General features: G+C 40.4%; 1 protein-coding gene across 1 annotated transcript in view; it reads right to left on the bottom strand.

Moving 5' to 3' along the window:
- The window catches only part of FBLN1 (fibulin 1), a 92178-nt gene that overhangs the window by 42017 nt on the left and 32195 nt on the right, over positions 1-17966 (bottom strand). The window contains exons 5-15 of the mRNA XM_054399738.1: positions 15617-15788; positions 14019-14078; positions 11737-11838; positions 10343-10480; positions 8444-8581; positions 4911-5054; positions 3786-3914; positions 2916-3041; positions 2236-2355; positions 1075-1206; positions 164-287 (exon numbers count right to left, since the gene is read on the bottom strand). Coding sequence (XP_054255713.1) covers positions 164-287; positions 1075-1206; positions 2236-2355; positions 2916-3041; positions 3786-3914; positions 4911-5054; positions 8444-8581; positions 10343-10480; positions 11737-11838; positions 14019-14078; positions 15617-15788 — 1385 coding nt within the window. The remainder of the gene's footprint in view (positions 1-163; positions 288-1074; positions 1207-2235; positions 2356-2915; positions 3042-3785; positions 3915-4910; positions 5055-8443; positions 8582-10342; positions 10481-11736; positions 11839-14018; positions 14079-15616; positions 15789-17966) is intronic.

Here is a 17966-nt window from a genome sequence, read left to right as displayed (position 1 = left end):
CTTAGACTGAAACAGGAGCACAAGAAAGGGACTGGACTTATGTGTGCAAAACACAGGGCAGGCCTGCCAACAAAATCTCTTATGTATTGAGTCAGCAGTAGCATGCCATAAAGGAGATGACCTCACCAAAAAAAGGTTCAACCCTGAGAAAGAAAGCACTTACGTATCTCCTGACTTGCGGTAGTTTTCTGGGCATTCCAAGGACAGACAGCGAAAGCCTCCCTGGATGTTGAAGCAAGTCTCATTGAAAGAGCAGTTGTGGCTTTCCGCAACACATTCATCGATGTCTGCCAAACAGAGAAAGGTGAAGGGATTAAACAAACACCTTTCCTCTGCTTGCAGGTCCTAGATGATGAAAGGATCATACTAGCTATGACAGAACATGAGGTGCAATTAAACATTATGACAGCATTGGAAGGGGAAGAGCAGGAGAACAAAAAAAAAAAAAAAAAAAAAAAAAAAAAGAAGAAAACTAAGCCAAAGCGCAGGCAAGGACAGGAAAAGGAAGAGCAGCAGTGCCACTAAGTGGACAAGATACAAATATTTGCTGAAATGTTCAGGGCCTATTTCCTTTCAGTGGTTAAACTAACTCATGCTATTCCACACTAGGAATTTTAATCATGTTATAAAAAGTATTCTCTGCTGCATTCTGTAGTTTAAGTTTCCTGTGTATTTATGAAGAACACAGTTTTCTTCAGATTTCAAGATGATGTTTACTGCTTTACCTACAATGTTGTAATAAAGACATTTTATTAAACATACAAACTCACTAGAACTTTTCCTAATTCCGTGATTTATGGATATAAACTACGGCACAGGAGGTTCCACCTCAACATGAGGGGGAACTTCTTCACTGTGAGGGTCACAGAACACTGAACAGGCTCCCCAAAGGGGTCATGGAGTCTTCTTCTCTAGAGACTTTCAAGACCCGTCTGGATGCATTCCTGTGCAACCTGTGCTAGATTCTATGGTCCTGCTTGGGCAGGGGGGTTGGACTTGATGATCTCCAGAGGCCCCTTCCAACCCCTGACATCCTGTGATCCAGTTAGGTCTCCCTGCAGTTATGGAACTCACCTTGGCAGTTGCGTGCGTTGGGTGCCAACCTGTAACCGGTGGAGGGACAAGTACACTGAAAGCTCCCAGGAATATTGATACATCGGAAAGAGCAGATATGCCCTCCCGTAGGTAAAGCACATTCATCAATATCTGCAAGAAGAAAACACCACTCATTTGTTATGTGTTCATGACACTCAATCGAGTGCCACGTGTACAGTGGTGCTGCTGTGAGCTCAGGACATAATTTCACTATGCTAATTGCTGGGCAAGGAAAAAGATCGTCAGAGAGGGGTGGGTCTTGTCATCAAAGGCTGTCAGGAATAAATGGAGGTGTGAAGAAAATCAGAAGCAATAAAAAGAGCCCAAAGAGACAAAGTAAATGGATAAGAACAAGCACTTTACAGTTACGTGCATCACAGTGCTTTATATGAAGGGCAGGAGAGGAATAGTTTTCATAGAATCATAGAATGGCCTGATTTGGAAGGGACCTTAACGATCATCTAGTTCTAGTATCCTGTCATGAGCAGGGACACCTCCCACTAGACCACAATGCTCAAATCCTCATCCAGCCTGGTCTTAAACATTTGCACAGATGAGGTGTCCACAACTTCTCCTCTTTATCTTTGTTCTTACAGAACAGGAACTGAAAGGAGGTGTTCTGCCCAAGGTCTTACTGTCTATTAAGTCCTGGAGATCTAAGTCCAAATTCAGGTTCTTGTCCATGAAGGCACATCCACATTCTCCTTGTAAATGAGAAGGACCTACTTATATATTAGTTCAGAACTAGCCACAAAAAAGGGTATATAAAATGCTATCTAGTAATATTATGTATTACATATGTAACATATAAATGTGCTCGTATCTGCACTTGCTGAAGACTACAAATTCTGTTAGTTCCTTAGAAGAAAACAAAACCAAAAATCTCCCTTGCAAGTTACAAAAGTATGCCAAGCTACAAAAATCAGCGTACACAGCAAAACTGACACCACACAAGTGGTTCCTTGGGTAGGACATGGGTGGGAGACATTCATTAAATACAGTTCCATAGTGTCACAGAGAAACACCGAAGAGAATCCAATGTGTAAATGAAACAATTACAAGTACATGGAACTGCTCATATGTTATGGGGAGAGTAAGAAATGCTCACCCATCCTCTGTCTGCAAAATGATGCTGCTTACCTTCACATGAAATCCCATCTATGTCACTAAGTTGAAAGCCACGGCGGCAGTAACACTGGTAGGAGCCGTACACATTGGCACACTCTTGACTGCAGGGGCTGCTCTCACACTCATTTAAATCTGAAAGGCAAAATGATGTATCTGAAGCCCAAGTTTCTTGCTGTATTCACCACTGCTATTATAGGGCTAAGACAAAAGTTTACAAGTTTGCAAGCAAGTTAAGAAAGGATGGCATGCATGTCATTGAGTAAGCTGGAAACAGCGAGCTTTGGGTTTGTTACTCTCTAGTGGATATGGGCAGTACAGGTTGTTCTGTGCTATCATTTCTGCACTGTGCTATCATTTCCCACTGTCCTTCAAAATTTCTGACTTGGAGAGAGTCTTCGTTTGCATCTTTAAATCTGGGTATCAGCAAGCCTCAAATCTGATCTAGTTGAACCATCTGTCAAAATGCAATAAATGCAGAACCATACACCTCTGCATGATCCAGTCTATGAGCAACATGTCTGAACTGTGGGCTACAGTGGCTTCATTACTCATAACAAGCCATGTAGTCAAAAACCCCACACGGATGGATTTCTCATACCTTTCCAGTGCAGCTGTACAGGGTAAAAATCAAACGGAAAAAGCTGAGCAGCAATGAGCTCACACTGTATAGCCAAAGCATAAGACAGCCATACCTTCACATGACCTGCCATCAGCTGAAAGTTTGAATCCCATGGTGCAAGTGCAGTAGTAGGAACCAGGAGTATTCTCACACTTGTGAGCACAAAGGCGGCCTGGGTAGCGTCGGCATTCATTGATATCTGCAGTGATAAACACAAAGAGAGGGCTACGTATTGTCTGGCTTCACTGATGTAGTGCTCTGGACCTCAACGTGGTCATAAAAGTTTCATTTGGGATTAAACTGCAGCACAGGAATTTCCACCTCAACATGAGGAGGAACTTCTTCATTGTGAGGATCACAGAGTACTGGAACAGGCTGCCTAGAGAGGTTGTGGAGTCTCCTTCTCTAGAGACTTTCAAGACCCATCTGTGCGACTTCTGCTAGATTCTATGGTCCTGCTCTGGCAGCGGGGTTGGACTCAATGATCTTTGAAGGTCCCTTCCAACCCCTAACATCCTGTGTGATCCTGTGATTTTTATTTTCTGGACTTACATTTCATACTAGAGAGAGAAGGACTTGCTCAAAATGCTCATTTAGAAGCACCTCAGCATGTAATTGAATTAGATCTCTAAAGAAGAAAGTTGCTTTGATCTTCCAAAGGAATGTTTTGCCGTAGGTGCATATAAAAATATCACAGAAAACAATTACACACACGCTCATAACCTTACCTTCTAACAGGATAACAGATAACACATTGACAACACTAATACAGCTTCCTTTGAAGTATAGCAGCAGCTCTTTAACATGATATTAGATTTATATAAATGGTACAGTACTCAATTTTACATTCAAGATGAAGGAGGTTATGCAGAGAGCAGTAACATTCCTCTCACAGGGTCATTTTTCCACATGCCATGGCTACATGTCAATAGGTGCAACTTACCAATGCAAGTCCTACTGATGACATCAAAAGAATAGCCAGCTTTGCACTCACAACGGTAACTGCCTGGAGCATTTATACAAACATGTCCTTCTCCACAAGGATGGTTAGAGGAGGAGCACTCATCCACATCTGAAAAAAAGGAGAGAAGTGATTGAAAAGTCATTTCTGATTGTGCAACTTGATAGAGGAGCAACATGTTAACATATTTCCGCGTCCCCTAGCAGTTAAAAAGTGTTTTGAAACAAAAAGCATGTTGAAACTGGAGCGGGGTAGATTTAGGCTGGATATCAGGAGGAAGTTCTGCACAAGGAGAGTGGTGAAATACTGGAACAGGTCACCCAGGGATGTGATTGAGGCCCCATCCCTGAAGACGTTCAAGATCAGATGTGATGTGTCCCTGGGCAACCTGCTCTAGTTAGAGGTGTCCCTGCTGAGTGCAGGAGGGTTGGACAAGATGACCTTTGAGGCTCCCTTCCAACCCAGTGCAATCTGTGAAAAGATCAGAGTCACAAATACAAACTATTTACTGAAGGAGGTCATCTCTCAGGTGCCTTGTTAATGTTGATGGACTTGGAAGGGAAAGGAGATCAGGAAATCAGAGAATCTTTGGAGGAAATCAGATGCAACACTGTTTTATTATGCACACTCAATATTCATACACCAGATCTTCAGTCAGTCAGTAGTGATTTAATAAACCATTTACAAAAATTGAAAAGACACGCAAAAATACCTCTCTTAGCAAACGCCACCTCAGTTAAAAGTCAGCCAAAGGCATATAATGCCTTTCAACATTACTTGAACAGTTCTGTCAGACAGTGAGTGGACCTTGTGTTATAAGTCCTCTGCATTGAGGAGATTTGAGACCACACAGCATTGATCCAATACCCTAATATAGTCACAGACAATGCCACTTGTGGAGGGTGATTATCATTTCTCAGAATATAGAGTTTATGAGTTATATATAGGACAGCGTGGATCCCTGTCATTCTTCACTGATTGGGACTGCAATAAGGGAAAGAAATGGATCAAGAATTGGCTATGTGAATGAGAAAAATTTGGGGCAGTGCAAGCAACTGGTAAACATAAATGACAGACATGATTTATTTTCTTCAAACTGTTACTTACCTACACATCTTGTTCCATCTTCATTGAGATGATAACCTCGGCCACAGTTGGGTGAGATTCGCTGGCACATGTATGAACCATCAGTGTTAATACATATCTGTCCAGCTGGGCATGGCATGTTGGTGCTCAGGCATTCATTGATATCTACAAGAGCATAAAAAGTCAGTATAACTATCTGCTGGGTGAAGACCTCTAGAGTAAGATACTTTCCTTATGCAAATCCTTCAGCCTTCAGCAGCTGGCATCGGTGGAGTTCTTCAGTCTTTGAAAAGCTCTGCCTATGGGAGAATACAAATATCTGTGCCATTTACCTTCCAGGGTAAAGGTCAGCAGAGTCATGGGAGGCCCAGATCCCAGTGGAAACAGAGTATAGAACTTGTATTTGTCTAAAAGCCTTTGAAAGCCTCCCCCAAACATAGGAAGAGATGATCAACAGTTCATTTCACCAGCTCAACAAGTTATGCTGCCATCTGTGAGTTGTGACTCACACTGAATGAGCTATTTGGTAGTATGTGCTTGTATGGGTAGTATTTGACTCTATTCGTACAGAGGGATAAACTACTACTTGTAGATATTCACCATGAATGCCTTACCTTCTCTTATGGTAAGGTGTCCATGTAAACACATTAAGTGTGTAAATCACTTATTTATGCATCCACAAGACTATGCAGCTCACTACCATGCATCAAATGTGGGTCTATTTCTTTTGCAAACAGGATATCACATCATTATGACAAGGGTAACCTTTGCCTGCTAACAACCCACTAGAAAGTAAAATCTAAGAAAATGTACTAAGATGAGACTAATCACAGAATGTTAGGGGTTGGAAGGGATATCGAAAGATCATCCAGTCCAACTCCCCTGCCAGAGCAGGATCATCTAGAGTAGATGACAAAGGAACACATCCAGGTGGGTTTTGAATATCTTCAGAGAAAGAGACTCCACAACCCCCCTGGGCAGCCTGTTCCAGTGTTCCATCCCCTTCACAGTGAAAAACCTTTTCATCGTGTTTCCACAGAAATTCCTACGCCTCAGCTTCCACCCATTGTCCCTTGTCCTGGCATTGGGCATCACTGAGCAGAGCCTGGCTCCATCCTCTTAGCACTCACCCTTTTACATATTTACAAACATGAATGAGGTCACCCCTCTGCTCCAAGTCAAAAAGCCCCAGCTCCCTCAATCTCTTCTCGTAAGGAAGATGTTCCACTCCCTTAGCCTTTTTTGTGGCTCTGTGCTGGACTCTTGCAGGCAGTTCCCTGTCCTTCTTGAACTGAGGGGCCCACAATATTCCAGATGCAGCCTCACTAGGGCAGATTAGAAGGGGTGGAAGAGCTGTATTAGAGAGTGATCCAGCATGGTGCACCTAGCCAAGAAGGTAAGGAACCCACTGTTACACAAGGTCAGCATGTGCTGTTAGCTCAGGGAAAGAAGTTTCAGTCTGCAATCAGTGGCTACAGGAGGTAGTGGGACAAGCCTGTGCTACCTGGAAATGCTAATAATATAAATAAGACCTGACAGTTTGTAGAAGCAGCACTGATTATGAGTGTATGGGCTTGCACCCCATAAACTTCAGCAAAGTCCACCTTCACTTCAGTACTTCTCTGCCTAAAACCTTCCCAAATGTTTCACTGGGATATTATCACCATTTTACACAGTGGTACTGGCAACTGTTGAAGAGCTACTGCTTTCTACTTGGCATGGCATCAAGTGTAGCATCCAGCTTGCAAAATTTTGGCTGCCTGAAGATGGAGAAGTGGATGCAGTATAATGTGAAATGTTTCAGATAGGTCTATCCAAGCTCTCAAGAGAGTAGAATTTTCAATTTACAAAGACAGAAAAGTTTTCCTATTTTTTGTTCCTCAATGTCACATTTGATTCACAGTATTTAAACATCAGCCTGTGAATTTTTTTGGGTAAATATTTTGAGCAAATGCATTTCAGGGGACCTAGCTATTGCTGCTACATATTGCTGTGGCTTTACTAATGTCAGTGAAGGCAAGCTAACTACTAACAGCTGTGGCCCTGCTGCTGGGTATGGCATATGCATGTCTTCAAGGCTTTGCTGTGCACAGGCAGTTGCCCCCTTTATTTTATTTTAAAGGCTGCAATTTTGTTTTCAGTCTCAGTGTTTCCAGTGTCAGATTTCAGCACTACAGGGTATGATATGGTCAGGAGAACAAGGGGTTGACAATGAGCTAGACTTGGCAGCTGCTGTTGCTCAGCCAGTTCCACAAGTCCAAGACACACTACGCTGATGGGAGAATTCAAAGTTAAGTTGAGACTTGAAAAGACTACTCAAGGGAATAAACTGATAGATTGTAGGTCACATTAGACAATTCCATTCAGAGTCTGTTGGAAACCAGTAATTTTCAAATAGTTATATAAAGGTTACCATTCTGTTTTGTATGAATCTGGGAAACAGGGCATTAGCCTAACAGATTGTAATCAGTCTTTAAAAATCAAACTCCTCTCCACAGTGTGTTACAGCTGGCTCATAATTCTCATACACAGCAAGAATCTTAATTGGCTGTAACTAACAGGGGACAGGTCTGGAAACACCTACATACATGTAAAGCCATGCAACAAAGTGTGTCATAGATGATGTCATCAATTACAGCTTTTTATACTAAGGTAAAACCTTTTGCCTTTTGATAGAGGAATCTAAAATATATCACAATTTTTAGACCCCCAAAAAACCCAACCCACCTCTTTCAGATAAAATACTCAAAGACTTAAAGAAAATGTTCAAATGCAGCTAAGTGACTTAGGTAACCAGATCTCATTAAAAACAGAGATCTAATGTCTTTTATTTAAACAGTTTGCATCTGTAAATCTTACCTGTGGGATCAAGCCTGCCTTTAAAGGAGCAGAAAAAACACAGAGCAGAGCAACACGTTACATGCATGAAGAGTGACTTGAGAACCTCAGGAACTCTCTTAGAGAAACTACAACTGATCTCATAGGCAACTGTGGTAGTTTCAGGCTGTGCCTGGAAAATTTTCCACAGATCTTGAACAGAAAGCAGTAGAATGTAAATAAATCACCATTGGATGTAAAAAGGAAAATAATGATAAGTTCTAAACGATCCCATTGGATAGACAACTAACAAAGCTGGTTTAGACTAACTTTCTTGCTCTCTTTTTGCTTCCTCTGCTCTGGGTGGTGCTTCTGCTGGCTTTCCTGACCTTGGATACATTGCTCTGTTGGGGCTAGGTACTACCTAACAACCCTCTGATCTTCTCTCTCCTCTGGGGTGTACAGGAGCGGAGGGGGGAAGAGCAGGGGGAGAAGAGCTGTTACTAGCTCCCCTGGTTTGTCCATGGAGGGCTCTTGTGCTGTTTATAAATTGTAAATACCTGTAAATATATGTAAATATTGTATATATTCATTCCATTTCATTTTAGATTGTAGTTTTGCTTGTAAATACAGCTTAATTTGCTTCCAACTGAGCTGCTCAGGCAATTTGATGTTGGGGGAATTTTCAACCCACCAGAGCAACACTTAGAGATCACTGAGATCAGAACATGCCTTACCAATACAGTTGCCTAGAGCATCTTGTATAAACCCAGTCATGCACTGTAGCTTGGGTCGGCAACGGAAAGATCCTGGAGTATTCTGGCAGATAAAATCGGAGGGGCAGTTATGAGTACCAGTCTCACATTCATCAATATCTGGAACATCACCCAAAAAAACAAACAAAAAACCCCAAGGTTAGCAGGAGTTCGACAGAAGGAAGCTTTTTCATCACATTTAAAATGCAAGTCATAGTTAAAAATATCAGACAGAATAATCCTCAGCGCACCTTCAGGCAATTCAGTACAGTGAGCCAGGATCAATCTGAGCTACTACCTCAAACAGAATCCCAGTAAAAACAGGTCCATTCAAAAGTTATTTTTAAATTTCTTAACATTTATATATAGCATGGGGTGTGTGTGCTTCTTACGATTTACCAGTTTAGTTCTCACAGCCTAACGATTCAAAATTAGAACCATGGAATCGCTAGGGTTGGAAGGGACCTCAAGGATCACCTAGTTCCAACCCTCCTGCCATGGGCATGGACACCTCACACTACATCAGGTTGCTCAGAGCCACATCCAGCCTGGTCTTAAAAACCTCCAGGGATGAGGCTTCTACCACCTCCCTGGGCAACCTGTTCCAGTGTCTCACCACCTCATGGTGAAGAATTTCTTCCTAACATTCAATCTGAATCTGCCCACTTCTATTTTTGCTCCATTCTATTATTGTAAAGCACCTGAAGCATCATGTTCAGAAGTGTTCAGCATTGATTCAGGAGTGTGAATCATGGGCTCAGCTTTTATGTCAGCAAGTTTTAATTGCATACCCAAGTGCAATTTTCATTACAACTTTAGATCCAATGTAGATATTTTTCAATTCTTCAATAAATTAATTTGCCTTGATTCTCATCTGTATTAAGGCTTAAAATATCCTTGCACTATTGTGCTTTAAAATGCACATAAATATGATTTCTGCTCTCTTTAATATTTCATTCCAGCTCAGAATAGACAATAAATATTTGTAAATTAATTAAGGTTCAGATAAAGCAGACAAGGACTACAGAGACTTCATTCATGAATGTAATCATCTTCACATGAAAGCAACTAAAATGTAGTGTCTGCCACCTTGAAATGAGATGAAATCTCTTAAAGCTATTAAAATGCAGAAACTTTCCATCATAGGAGGCCTCAGCTTTCCCATTTATGGAGCTGACACAGTAGCAGGTTGCAATTGCTTATCCCTAGAACTTTGTGAGATTTGAATAATGATTGTGGAGTATATTTTAGGTTTAGGATGAGTTTATATTGAATTGGGTTCAGCAGGGTTCTACATGTTGCAGAACTCAGTCCCTTTACTTGGTATTTTACAATCATACATAAAGATTATTAATTTTCTGGGTTTATTGGTATTAACATAGCAGTAATAATTAGCATTATGAACATAGCCAGGTAAGATTTTTAAAATATTAATGGCATGTATAATTCACTGTCCATACTCCTTTTTCCCACTAGAGAAAGATTGTTAGCACTTGCTGGTGAGCTCTTTGTTGCCCTAAATCTGATGTCGTTCAAATCAACAGAAATTTTACTTCCAAGAGTAAGAAGTAAACACCAGGAAAATGACTATAGCATGAGTGCTAGGTCTCCAAAATCAGGTGGTTCTGTCCCCAAACCAGGTCTACAACAGTGCAGCATAAATTGCCAACATAAAATGACTGTAGCTATTTCTCCTGGAAATCTCTGTTGTAGTCCACAGCCAGGCTGATGTGTTACCTGCAAGTGGACAGGTGGAAAACTACTGTCCCAGAAAACTAGCACTGTGTGTCCCTGTGCAACTACAGATTACCAAAAGAACATGACATAGTGATTTTTTCACTGAAATCTGGAGGATGTCCATTTCATTTGCACAGGACATACCTTTGCAACGACTGTCATCTGTTAGCTCATAACCAGTTCCACAGCTCGTGTCTCGCTGACAGCGAAAGGATCCCAATGTATTGACACAGGTCTGTCCAATCCCACAGCTGTGTGTCCCAGTGATACACTCATTAATATCTAGAATTTCCAAAAATATTAAAAAAGAGAAAGCAAAGGGAAGCAGGCACAGGGAAGCAGGCACAGGGAAGCAGAAACGTAAAGAAAAAAAAAAAGAAAAAATAAGAGTTAAATGTGAAACATGAAATCACTGCAGGGATGATGTCAAAGGCTAGCTGTGGGCTCATCACCAACCAGTCATTACTTTGAGCACCAGGACACAAAGAAGAGTGTGGATTTGGCCTCTCACTCACACAGCTACAACATAGCTGCTCCTCTCTGATGTCAGAGCATGAGCCAGTGAAGACATTTTGACCCCACTGGTAACAGGACTTATGACTGCTCATTCACTGGACTTAAGAGAAGGAAGCTGTACTGAGTGAGAGCAAAGGGCCAACATCATCTGACTGAGTTCAGTGGCAGATGATTATAGTGGCTATATTAATAAAGCAAATTGTAGGAAATCCTTTCTTTGCTCTGCCTCCCACCAACATATGTCTTAGGGACTCCCTAAACCACAAGTTGCAACTTCCTACTTCATAGTTTCTCATGTACATTTCTCTTGTGAATTTTTTATTTTCTCTTCAAATGCATAAGAAAATTTAGCATCCATATGTATCCAATGTAGAAGTTTTTCCTTTTTATATTTCACACTAGATTAGTGTTAGTCTCAGCAATCATCAACATCTATTTCATGTTCTGAAGACTGTATCTGAGCTACGTACCTAGACTCCCTTTTCAGTCAATGACAGAAAGAGAGTTATGCTTTTCATCCTGGAATAACTACATGCAGAAGAGGCAAAGATGAATTGTGCCCTGGAGTGCTTGTTTCTCTCAGTTTGCAACAAAAGGAGCCTAGGCTGAGTAGCTCAGGAGCAAATGTCTACACTGCACATGTCTGAAGTCAAGTGTGATGAGCTCTATCCCAGCCCATTTCATTTGACATCCCTTTTAAGTTTCTGAAAGTAACTTAACGATTCTTTTCTCTCACCTTATCAAAGACTATCTACTATTACAAAAGAGAACAGATATTTTATTTTGGTTTTACTCATAACATTAAATTTAAGATCTTCTGCCTCTTATCCACTCTAAATCCTCCATCTCATCTCATCTTCTCACTACTCTCATCCCAACACTCCATTTAAATCAACCTTTAATGATCTCACCTCTTTCCCTAGCTGGCATAAGCATGTCCTGACTGCTTTTGTCTGGATCTTTTTTTTATCTGTTCTTGCTCTTTCAAAGTAAGGATGATGATATAGTTTTATGTCTTTTACCTTCACAGTTGACACCATCTGATTGAAGCTGATACCCAACAAAGCAGGAACAGACATAACTGGATCCTGTGTCTCTGCACTGCTGAGAACAGGGACCACCACCTAATTGGAAGGTTTTAAGAAGTCTTTTATAATTAAAAAGCTCTTCACAGGAACTGAAACAAACCATTCATTTACAGGATGCTTGCTGATTTACTTAGAAAAGCAGATAAACACACAAATATACAAAAGAAGGAAAGGGATGAACATTGAAAGATGTGTTTGTAATCACCGGAATTTTTTAGCTCTAAAAACGAATACAAGCAAGAAGTAAGTTAAGGAGTTGCTCATAGCTCATCATTGTTAGAAGCTGAATGCTGATTAACTCAGGTTTTGGCTGGGAAGTTTAAAGTTTGTGTGGTGATTACTGTAAAATACAAAAAATAAGATGCATCACCCTAACTTAATGAAATGTTTTCATTATTAGCTGCATTAAGCTTTATATTTTAGCTCATCATTACTAGGACCATACTTCTGAATTAGGTACAGCATGTGGTCTTGTCATACTCAGCAGATAGAAAACATGGAAGGGACAGAAGTGTATTGTGTGTGACAAAGGCTTCAGAGAGCCTGCAGGAACCAAGGCTTACTACTGGGATAGTAAGGACCTATTGGGGTATGTGTAGAAGTCACAAAGGGTGTGAAAGACAGCTGGGGTTATTCTGGCAGACAGAAAGAGCGGATACTGTAAGAAATTTACACAAAATGTGGGTCATCTTTAAGAAAACTTTTTTTTTCTCTGATCATGTTAAAAAATACATTATTAAAAACTAATATTCTCACAATAGAGAAAAGGTTATATACTTCCATCTGTTTCTAGTAAGAGTATCAATATTTGTAGTACAAATAGAACCTGTCTTCTTCTGTTTTTCAGAATGGCTGGACAGGCACTGAACAAAAATTTTGAGAAAGCAGAGTATGGGCAAATGCAGCTGTAATACTTCAAACTTTTGAGTGCATTAAAATCATTTTTTAGAGTGCAAAAATTTCTAATGAGAACAGAGCCAGTAATCCACCACAGAAACTTAGGTCTGTACTGGTAAAAACAATGACCTTATAAGGGGCCATAGGCTTGTGGTTGAGATGGACAGCTACCACTTTCTGAACACCTCTGCTAATAATATTCTTAGCTCCTGTCAGCCACAATAAAATCTACCATGGAGGTGCTGGAAAGACAGAATTCATTTCTTCATATACCACAAAAGTGCTCCAAAACAAAACGCTGGAAGTTCCATTGCCTAGAAAAACTAAGTTTCCCCTGGCAAGGGTTGGAAAATCACAAGTTAATTTTGGCATGCCAAGTTTATCAGAAAATAGACTGCAGACAGAAACTCTAATTTGTAACTAGTCACACCAATCCATCTCTTGCAGGCAGATGATTAAAAGACAAACGCAACAACTGATTACGTAAAGAAATAATGCTTGGGAAAAAATATAACACATGTTTCTATGTTCTCTCTTGTAATTAGCAGCTGGAAACAAGGAGGAGAGTCCAGTGTTGGCTTTGACTTGCTAATGACCCAGCAAGACATTTCCATCCTCTCTAGAGTGTAACAGCTACACAACAAGCAGCACAGTAAATCATCCCTCAATTGGAATATAAGTCTATTACATTGATTTTATCCTAAATACATTCCTTGGTTCTGCAATGCTTGTGGAAAACAATAAATCTTCACTGGTTTCAGTTTATAGACATGTAAATCACAGGTGCCAAGCAATAAATCACCATACTTAGCAGAACAATATCCCAATAACACATTCTTCCCAGGAGGCAGAACAGACTAATCAGGACAATAGCTGCTTTTCTTCCCTTTTTTTTTTTTTTTTTTAGGTGATATCCCTCAAAAGGAAACAAGTTGCATTTCATATTCAACCACCCTCCTCATCCCAAGAGGAGAATAAAGAAAGGCACATGTTTAATATAGGATCCCCACGTTCTGAGGAATCCAGTGTACTCCATGGGTCCAATGGGTAACACCTCTGAGTATTACCTGCTACAAGTTAAATGAATGTTACATGTACAGTCCAAAGTTCAGATGGGTAAAACACAAACCCCTGTATTTAAGAACTATTAAAGCCTCACATAAGGGCTACTGTTTCATAGAAAGGATCTTCATTCTGTTATTTTCACCCATAACTAGCCTAAGCAAAAGATTTTGACTAATCTCTAGACCTAAGGTTGCTTCACTCTTTTTGGAGGCAATCATAAAAAGGTGGCTAACAGGAGTAGTGACCTGACTTACCTCTACAGCCATCATGCAGATATGGATCTTCTTGGTCTAGTTCCTCCTTTGAAATTTCAACTAAAAAGAGAGAGAGGTGTTACAGGAGAAAGCACATTTCTTCCCACAGTAAAAAGGGGTGAGACTTACACCAGGATTTTGAATAATAAAGAGGGTTATTTACATATTTTACAGCTATTTCATACTTAAAGTTGGCATTCAAATGCACATGGCCAAGGGGCATTTTCCATCTGACTGATTCAATACGAAAGTCAGACTGTGATCATAGATGACATATAAGCTGAGATTCTCAAATGCAGGTTCTGGACATTAGGCTTTAAACCAGAACTTAACCTCATTTTCGTAAGACATGCTGTGGAGGCATGCTTGGCTTCCATTGACTTTATAGTAGCTTAGGGTACTCACAGCTTTAATGACAATTAGATTAATCGCAGTTATTCATTCCAAAAAAGAACAACACACCCAACTCTTGGGCACCTTCATATGGCAATCTTTCAAATGTACTTTATATATCTTAACTCAGAGAGTTTTGATCAGCAGTACTTCTGCAATGTACACGTGTCCTGAGTTCTTTCTCACCACACAGAGAACATAAAAGGGCTGAATATATCCACTGCCTGTCCAAAGGACTAGCTAATGGGCTTCCTCCAATGCTGACACTTTGAATGCAGGGGAAATGGCAGGTTGGCAGTGAGACATGTCAAAACACAATCTCAAAATCCTCTGGTTATTAACAGGAAGTTTAGTCTCATTTCAGTGGTTGTCTATAAGCCCATTCAACCAGGGGTGACTTAGAGATAAATAACACATCATGGATATGAAAGCAAGTTTTTGTGCACAAGGGTATGTTAGTACACTGCAGGGAGTGTGGCCCTATAGAAGCTAATCAAATCAATTGGCCCAAGTCTGATCTGATTTTGTAGAGCATGGTATCAGAAATTAGTCTTTATGTGGCTAAGAGTAATACAAGGAGTCAGCTTGCCTTATGCTCTTCAGAGGAATACCTTACATGCCTTGCTATTGCACAACACACACTCAAGGTGCTGTTCCAAGAAGCTGCCTTACAGAACACAGACTGACCCCCCACTTCATGCCTAACAAAGGTGTCTGTTCATGTTATAGTAATTGATTAAGATGATGTCTCCCGAAATCTGTCACTAGTGATCTGCAAACCAGACTGCATGTCTTCATTGCTCAGCTGTCCATGAAGCAGGCAGCATTACACAGCACAACTTTTCCGCAGTTTGAAGTCTGTCTGATAAGTGAAAATAGAAAAAAAAACAAAAACAAAACAAACAAACAAACAAAAAAAAACCAAAACCCAAACCCTAAATCCATGTCTGTATGTCCACACTGTGTCCTATAGTTAAGTTCTAACATCAGGATCCAAATGGTTGCTTTCCAGTTCATTTAGCCTCTTATGGTGCACGTTTCAGCTATTACTACCCGAAACACGCATTTGAAACATGCATCATTAGATTACTTAGAGGCTATCTCAAATTAGAGACATTTCAACAGAAATAATTTTAAATACAAGCACTTCTTGTGCCCCACATCATTTGGTGTCTCACTCTTTTACAATCTGTAACATAAAATACCTTGCTCCTTTTTAGGAACATCATCGCTGATGGACACATCAATGCCTTCTTGACCCTTCAGGCAGCAAGCTCTGAAGACAATTCCACACTGGTATCCTATCTTTGGGTTGGGTTCGCAACCCTGTCCTTGAATTTCAGCAACCCTTCCCAGCAAACAACAATAACAACATGTCTGTGAAAGAGAAAAACAAAGAAACTGTTTAATGAAGTCAAATCCTAGCCCTCAATTGCCTGATTTCAATGAACGTTTTGTCAGTAGCATCACTAGTGTTATCTCACCTTGGCAAACTGATGGCAAATGTCCTCCAAACTCTTTAAAAGAAGTCCTAGAATAATCAGGCTCAGATATTTTAATTTGTAGTTGAGTTCAGTTCTCTCTGCACATGGCCTACATACAGCCAAGCACAGAACCTAGATCTAGTCTCACAAATACTGTGTAACTGTGAAAGCGTGTGCAAGGTGAAGAGGAGGCTCAGGGGAGACCTTATTGCTCTCTACAACTACCTGAAAGGAGGCTGTAGACAGATGAGGGTTGGTCTCTTCTCCCAGGCTACCAGTGATAGAACAAGAGGACACACTCTCAAGCTGTGTAAGGGGAAGTTTAGGCTTGAGGGGAGGAGAAAGTTCTTCACAGAAAGAGTAATTGGCCATGGAATGGGCTGCCTAGGGAGGTGGTGGAGTCGCCATCCTTGGAGGTGTTCAAAAACAGATTGGATGTGGCACTTGGAGCCATGGTTTAGTTGTCAGGTGGTGTTAGATATTAGGTAATAGGTTGAACTTGATGATCCCTGAGGTCTTTTCCAACCTGGTTGATTCTGTGGAGGACCAGCATGGTCCTCATATGCATTTGGAATTTCACTGCTCCCTGCCTGCACTGTCCAGTTTCAAACACCAGCAGTGGGAACTCCTAACGCCTCTGCTTTCCTTTAGCATCCAGTTCAATCAAAATGCGACACGATCAGCGAAATGCCTGACTAATAAACCTCCCACCCAACTTGCCAGCAAAAAGCAGCCCTCTCTGAACTAACAAACAGGCAAATGAATGTGATTCATCCAAGGTTAGTGTTAACAGGCCCTGAAGAGAAGTTATTCTGCTCTGAAAAAAACAGACTACATAGTCAAACATTATTTAAAAGCACTTCAGTCCTGACATAGCTTCCAGCAAAGAAACTTGATCTGCCTCCTCCAGAGCTGCTCCACTATGGGCCCAGGACACAGAAGTTCACAGAAGTGAACACAGGATGAGGTAATCGTGTGGAGGTCTCCTTTTACTCTGAACTGAGGGGACATTGATGCTTTATTCAGTTTTCTTCCTTCCTGTTAGAAAGCAGCAAAGATGTTTGCTTTTCTTGAACTGGTGTCTGCTAATTGCTACTGTCATGTAAAAATTGGATTTATGCTTTTATCGTTGACCTTATTGTTCTTCCAGGCTCTTTTTATTGCTTGAAGAAAATAGCCTGTGCCACTAAACAGAGCAGATGGAATACGAAACAGCTAAGTTCCTGTAATTGGGTGCTTTAAGCACCACACCTATTGCAAAGAAGGCAACTATTACATGTGTATATTCCAAGTTTTTCCTTACAGGGAAGTACATGTTTCTCTCTGAACCATACTGAAAGGTTCTTTTCAAACCTAAAAGCAGCATGAAAGTAAACCAGTAAAATCCTTTTTCCTTGATTCTTTTTTTTCTTTTTTTTAACTCCACAGAATAATGAAGTATGTAAGCATGCTATTTGGTACCTTGCCTTTCAATATACAACTGAATCCTTTCCCTGTTGCAGAATATTTTATGGCAGGAGCTCTTCCCTCCTGGCCAGTACTGTGGTGTTGTTTTCATGTCCATTAAAGCCTTAAGATAGATGTTTTGCCTTATTAACTACTGTTTGGTGGGATGGTTCCTCAGTATCCACTTTTTTCACTTGGTGCTCCAACTACTTCCATCAGTGGCTCTGGTTTCATTACTAATATGTCTGTGATATTTATTTCTAAAGTCATCCAAAAAAGAAGGAACTACTTGATGATCTCTTCCAAGAATTGCAACAGTTCTGAATATTTATTCTGTCTAACACGTCCAATATTTTCCTGAGCCATCTTTCTCAAAGCTTTTAACAGCTATCTATAATTTCGTTAGACTTCTGTTCTTCACAACCATATCTTAGAAGACAAAAATGAAAATTGAGCTGAAGATTCATTGTCTGACTCAAGCTTTCATATTGTTGATAAACAGCTGATGCCTTGCCAAATTTTTACATTATATACTTCTATAAGTATATAAGTATATATACTTCTATACTACTTGACTTAATCTATTTCTCTCATTATGCAATGCTCAAATCGGGAGTTATGGAAT

The sequence above is a fragment of the Indicator indicator genome, chromosome 3 (assembly GCF_027791375.1).
Source record: "Indicator indicator isolate 239-I01 chromosome 3, UM_Iind_1.1, whole genome shotgun sequence".
NCBI classification, from domain to species: Eukaryota; Metazoa; Chordata; class Aves; order Piciformes; family Indicatoridae; genus Indicator; species Indicator indicator.
Note: the sequence above shows the minus strand (reverse complement) of the source record. Positions and strands in the feature narration are given on the sequence as shown.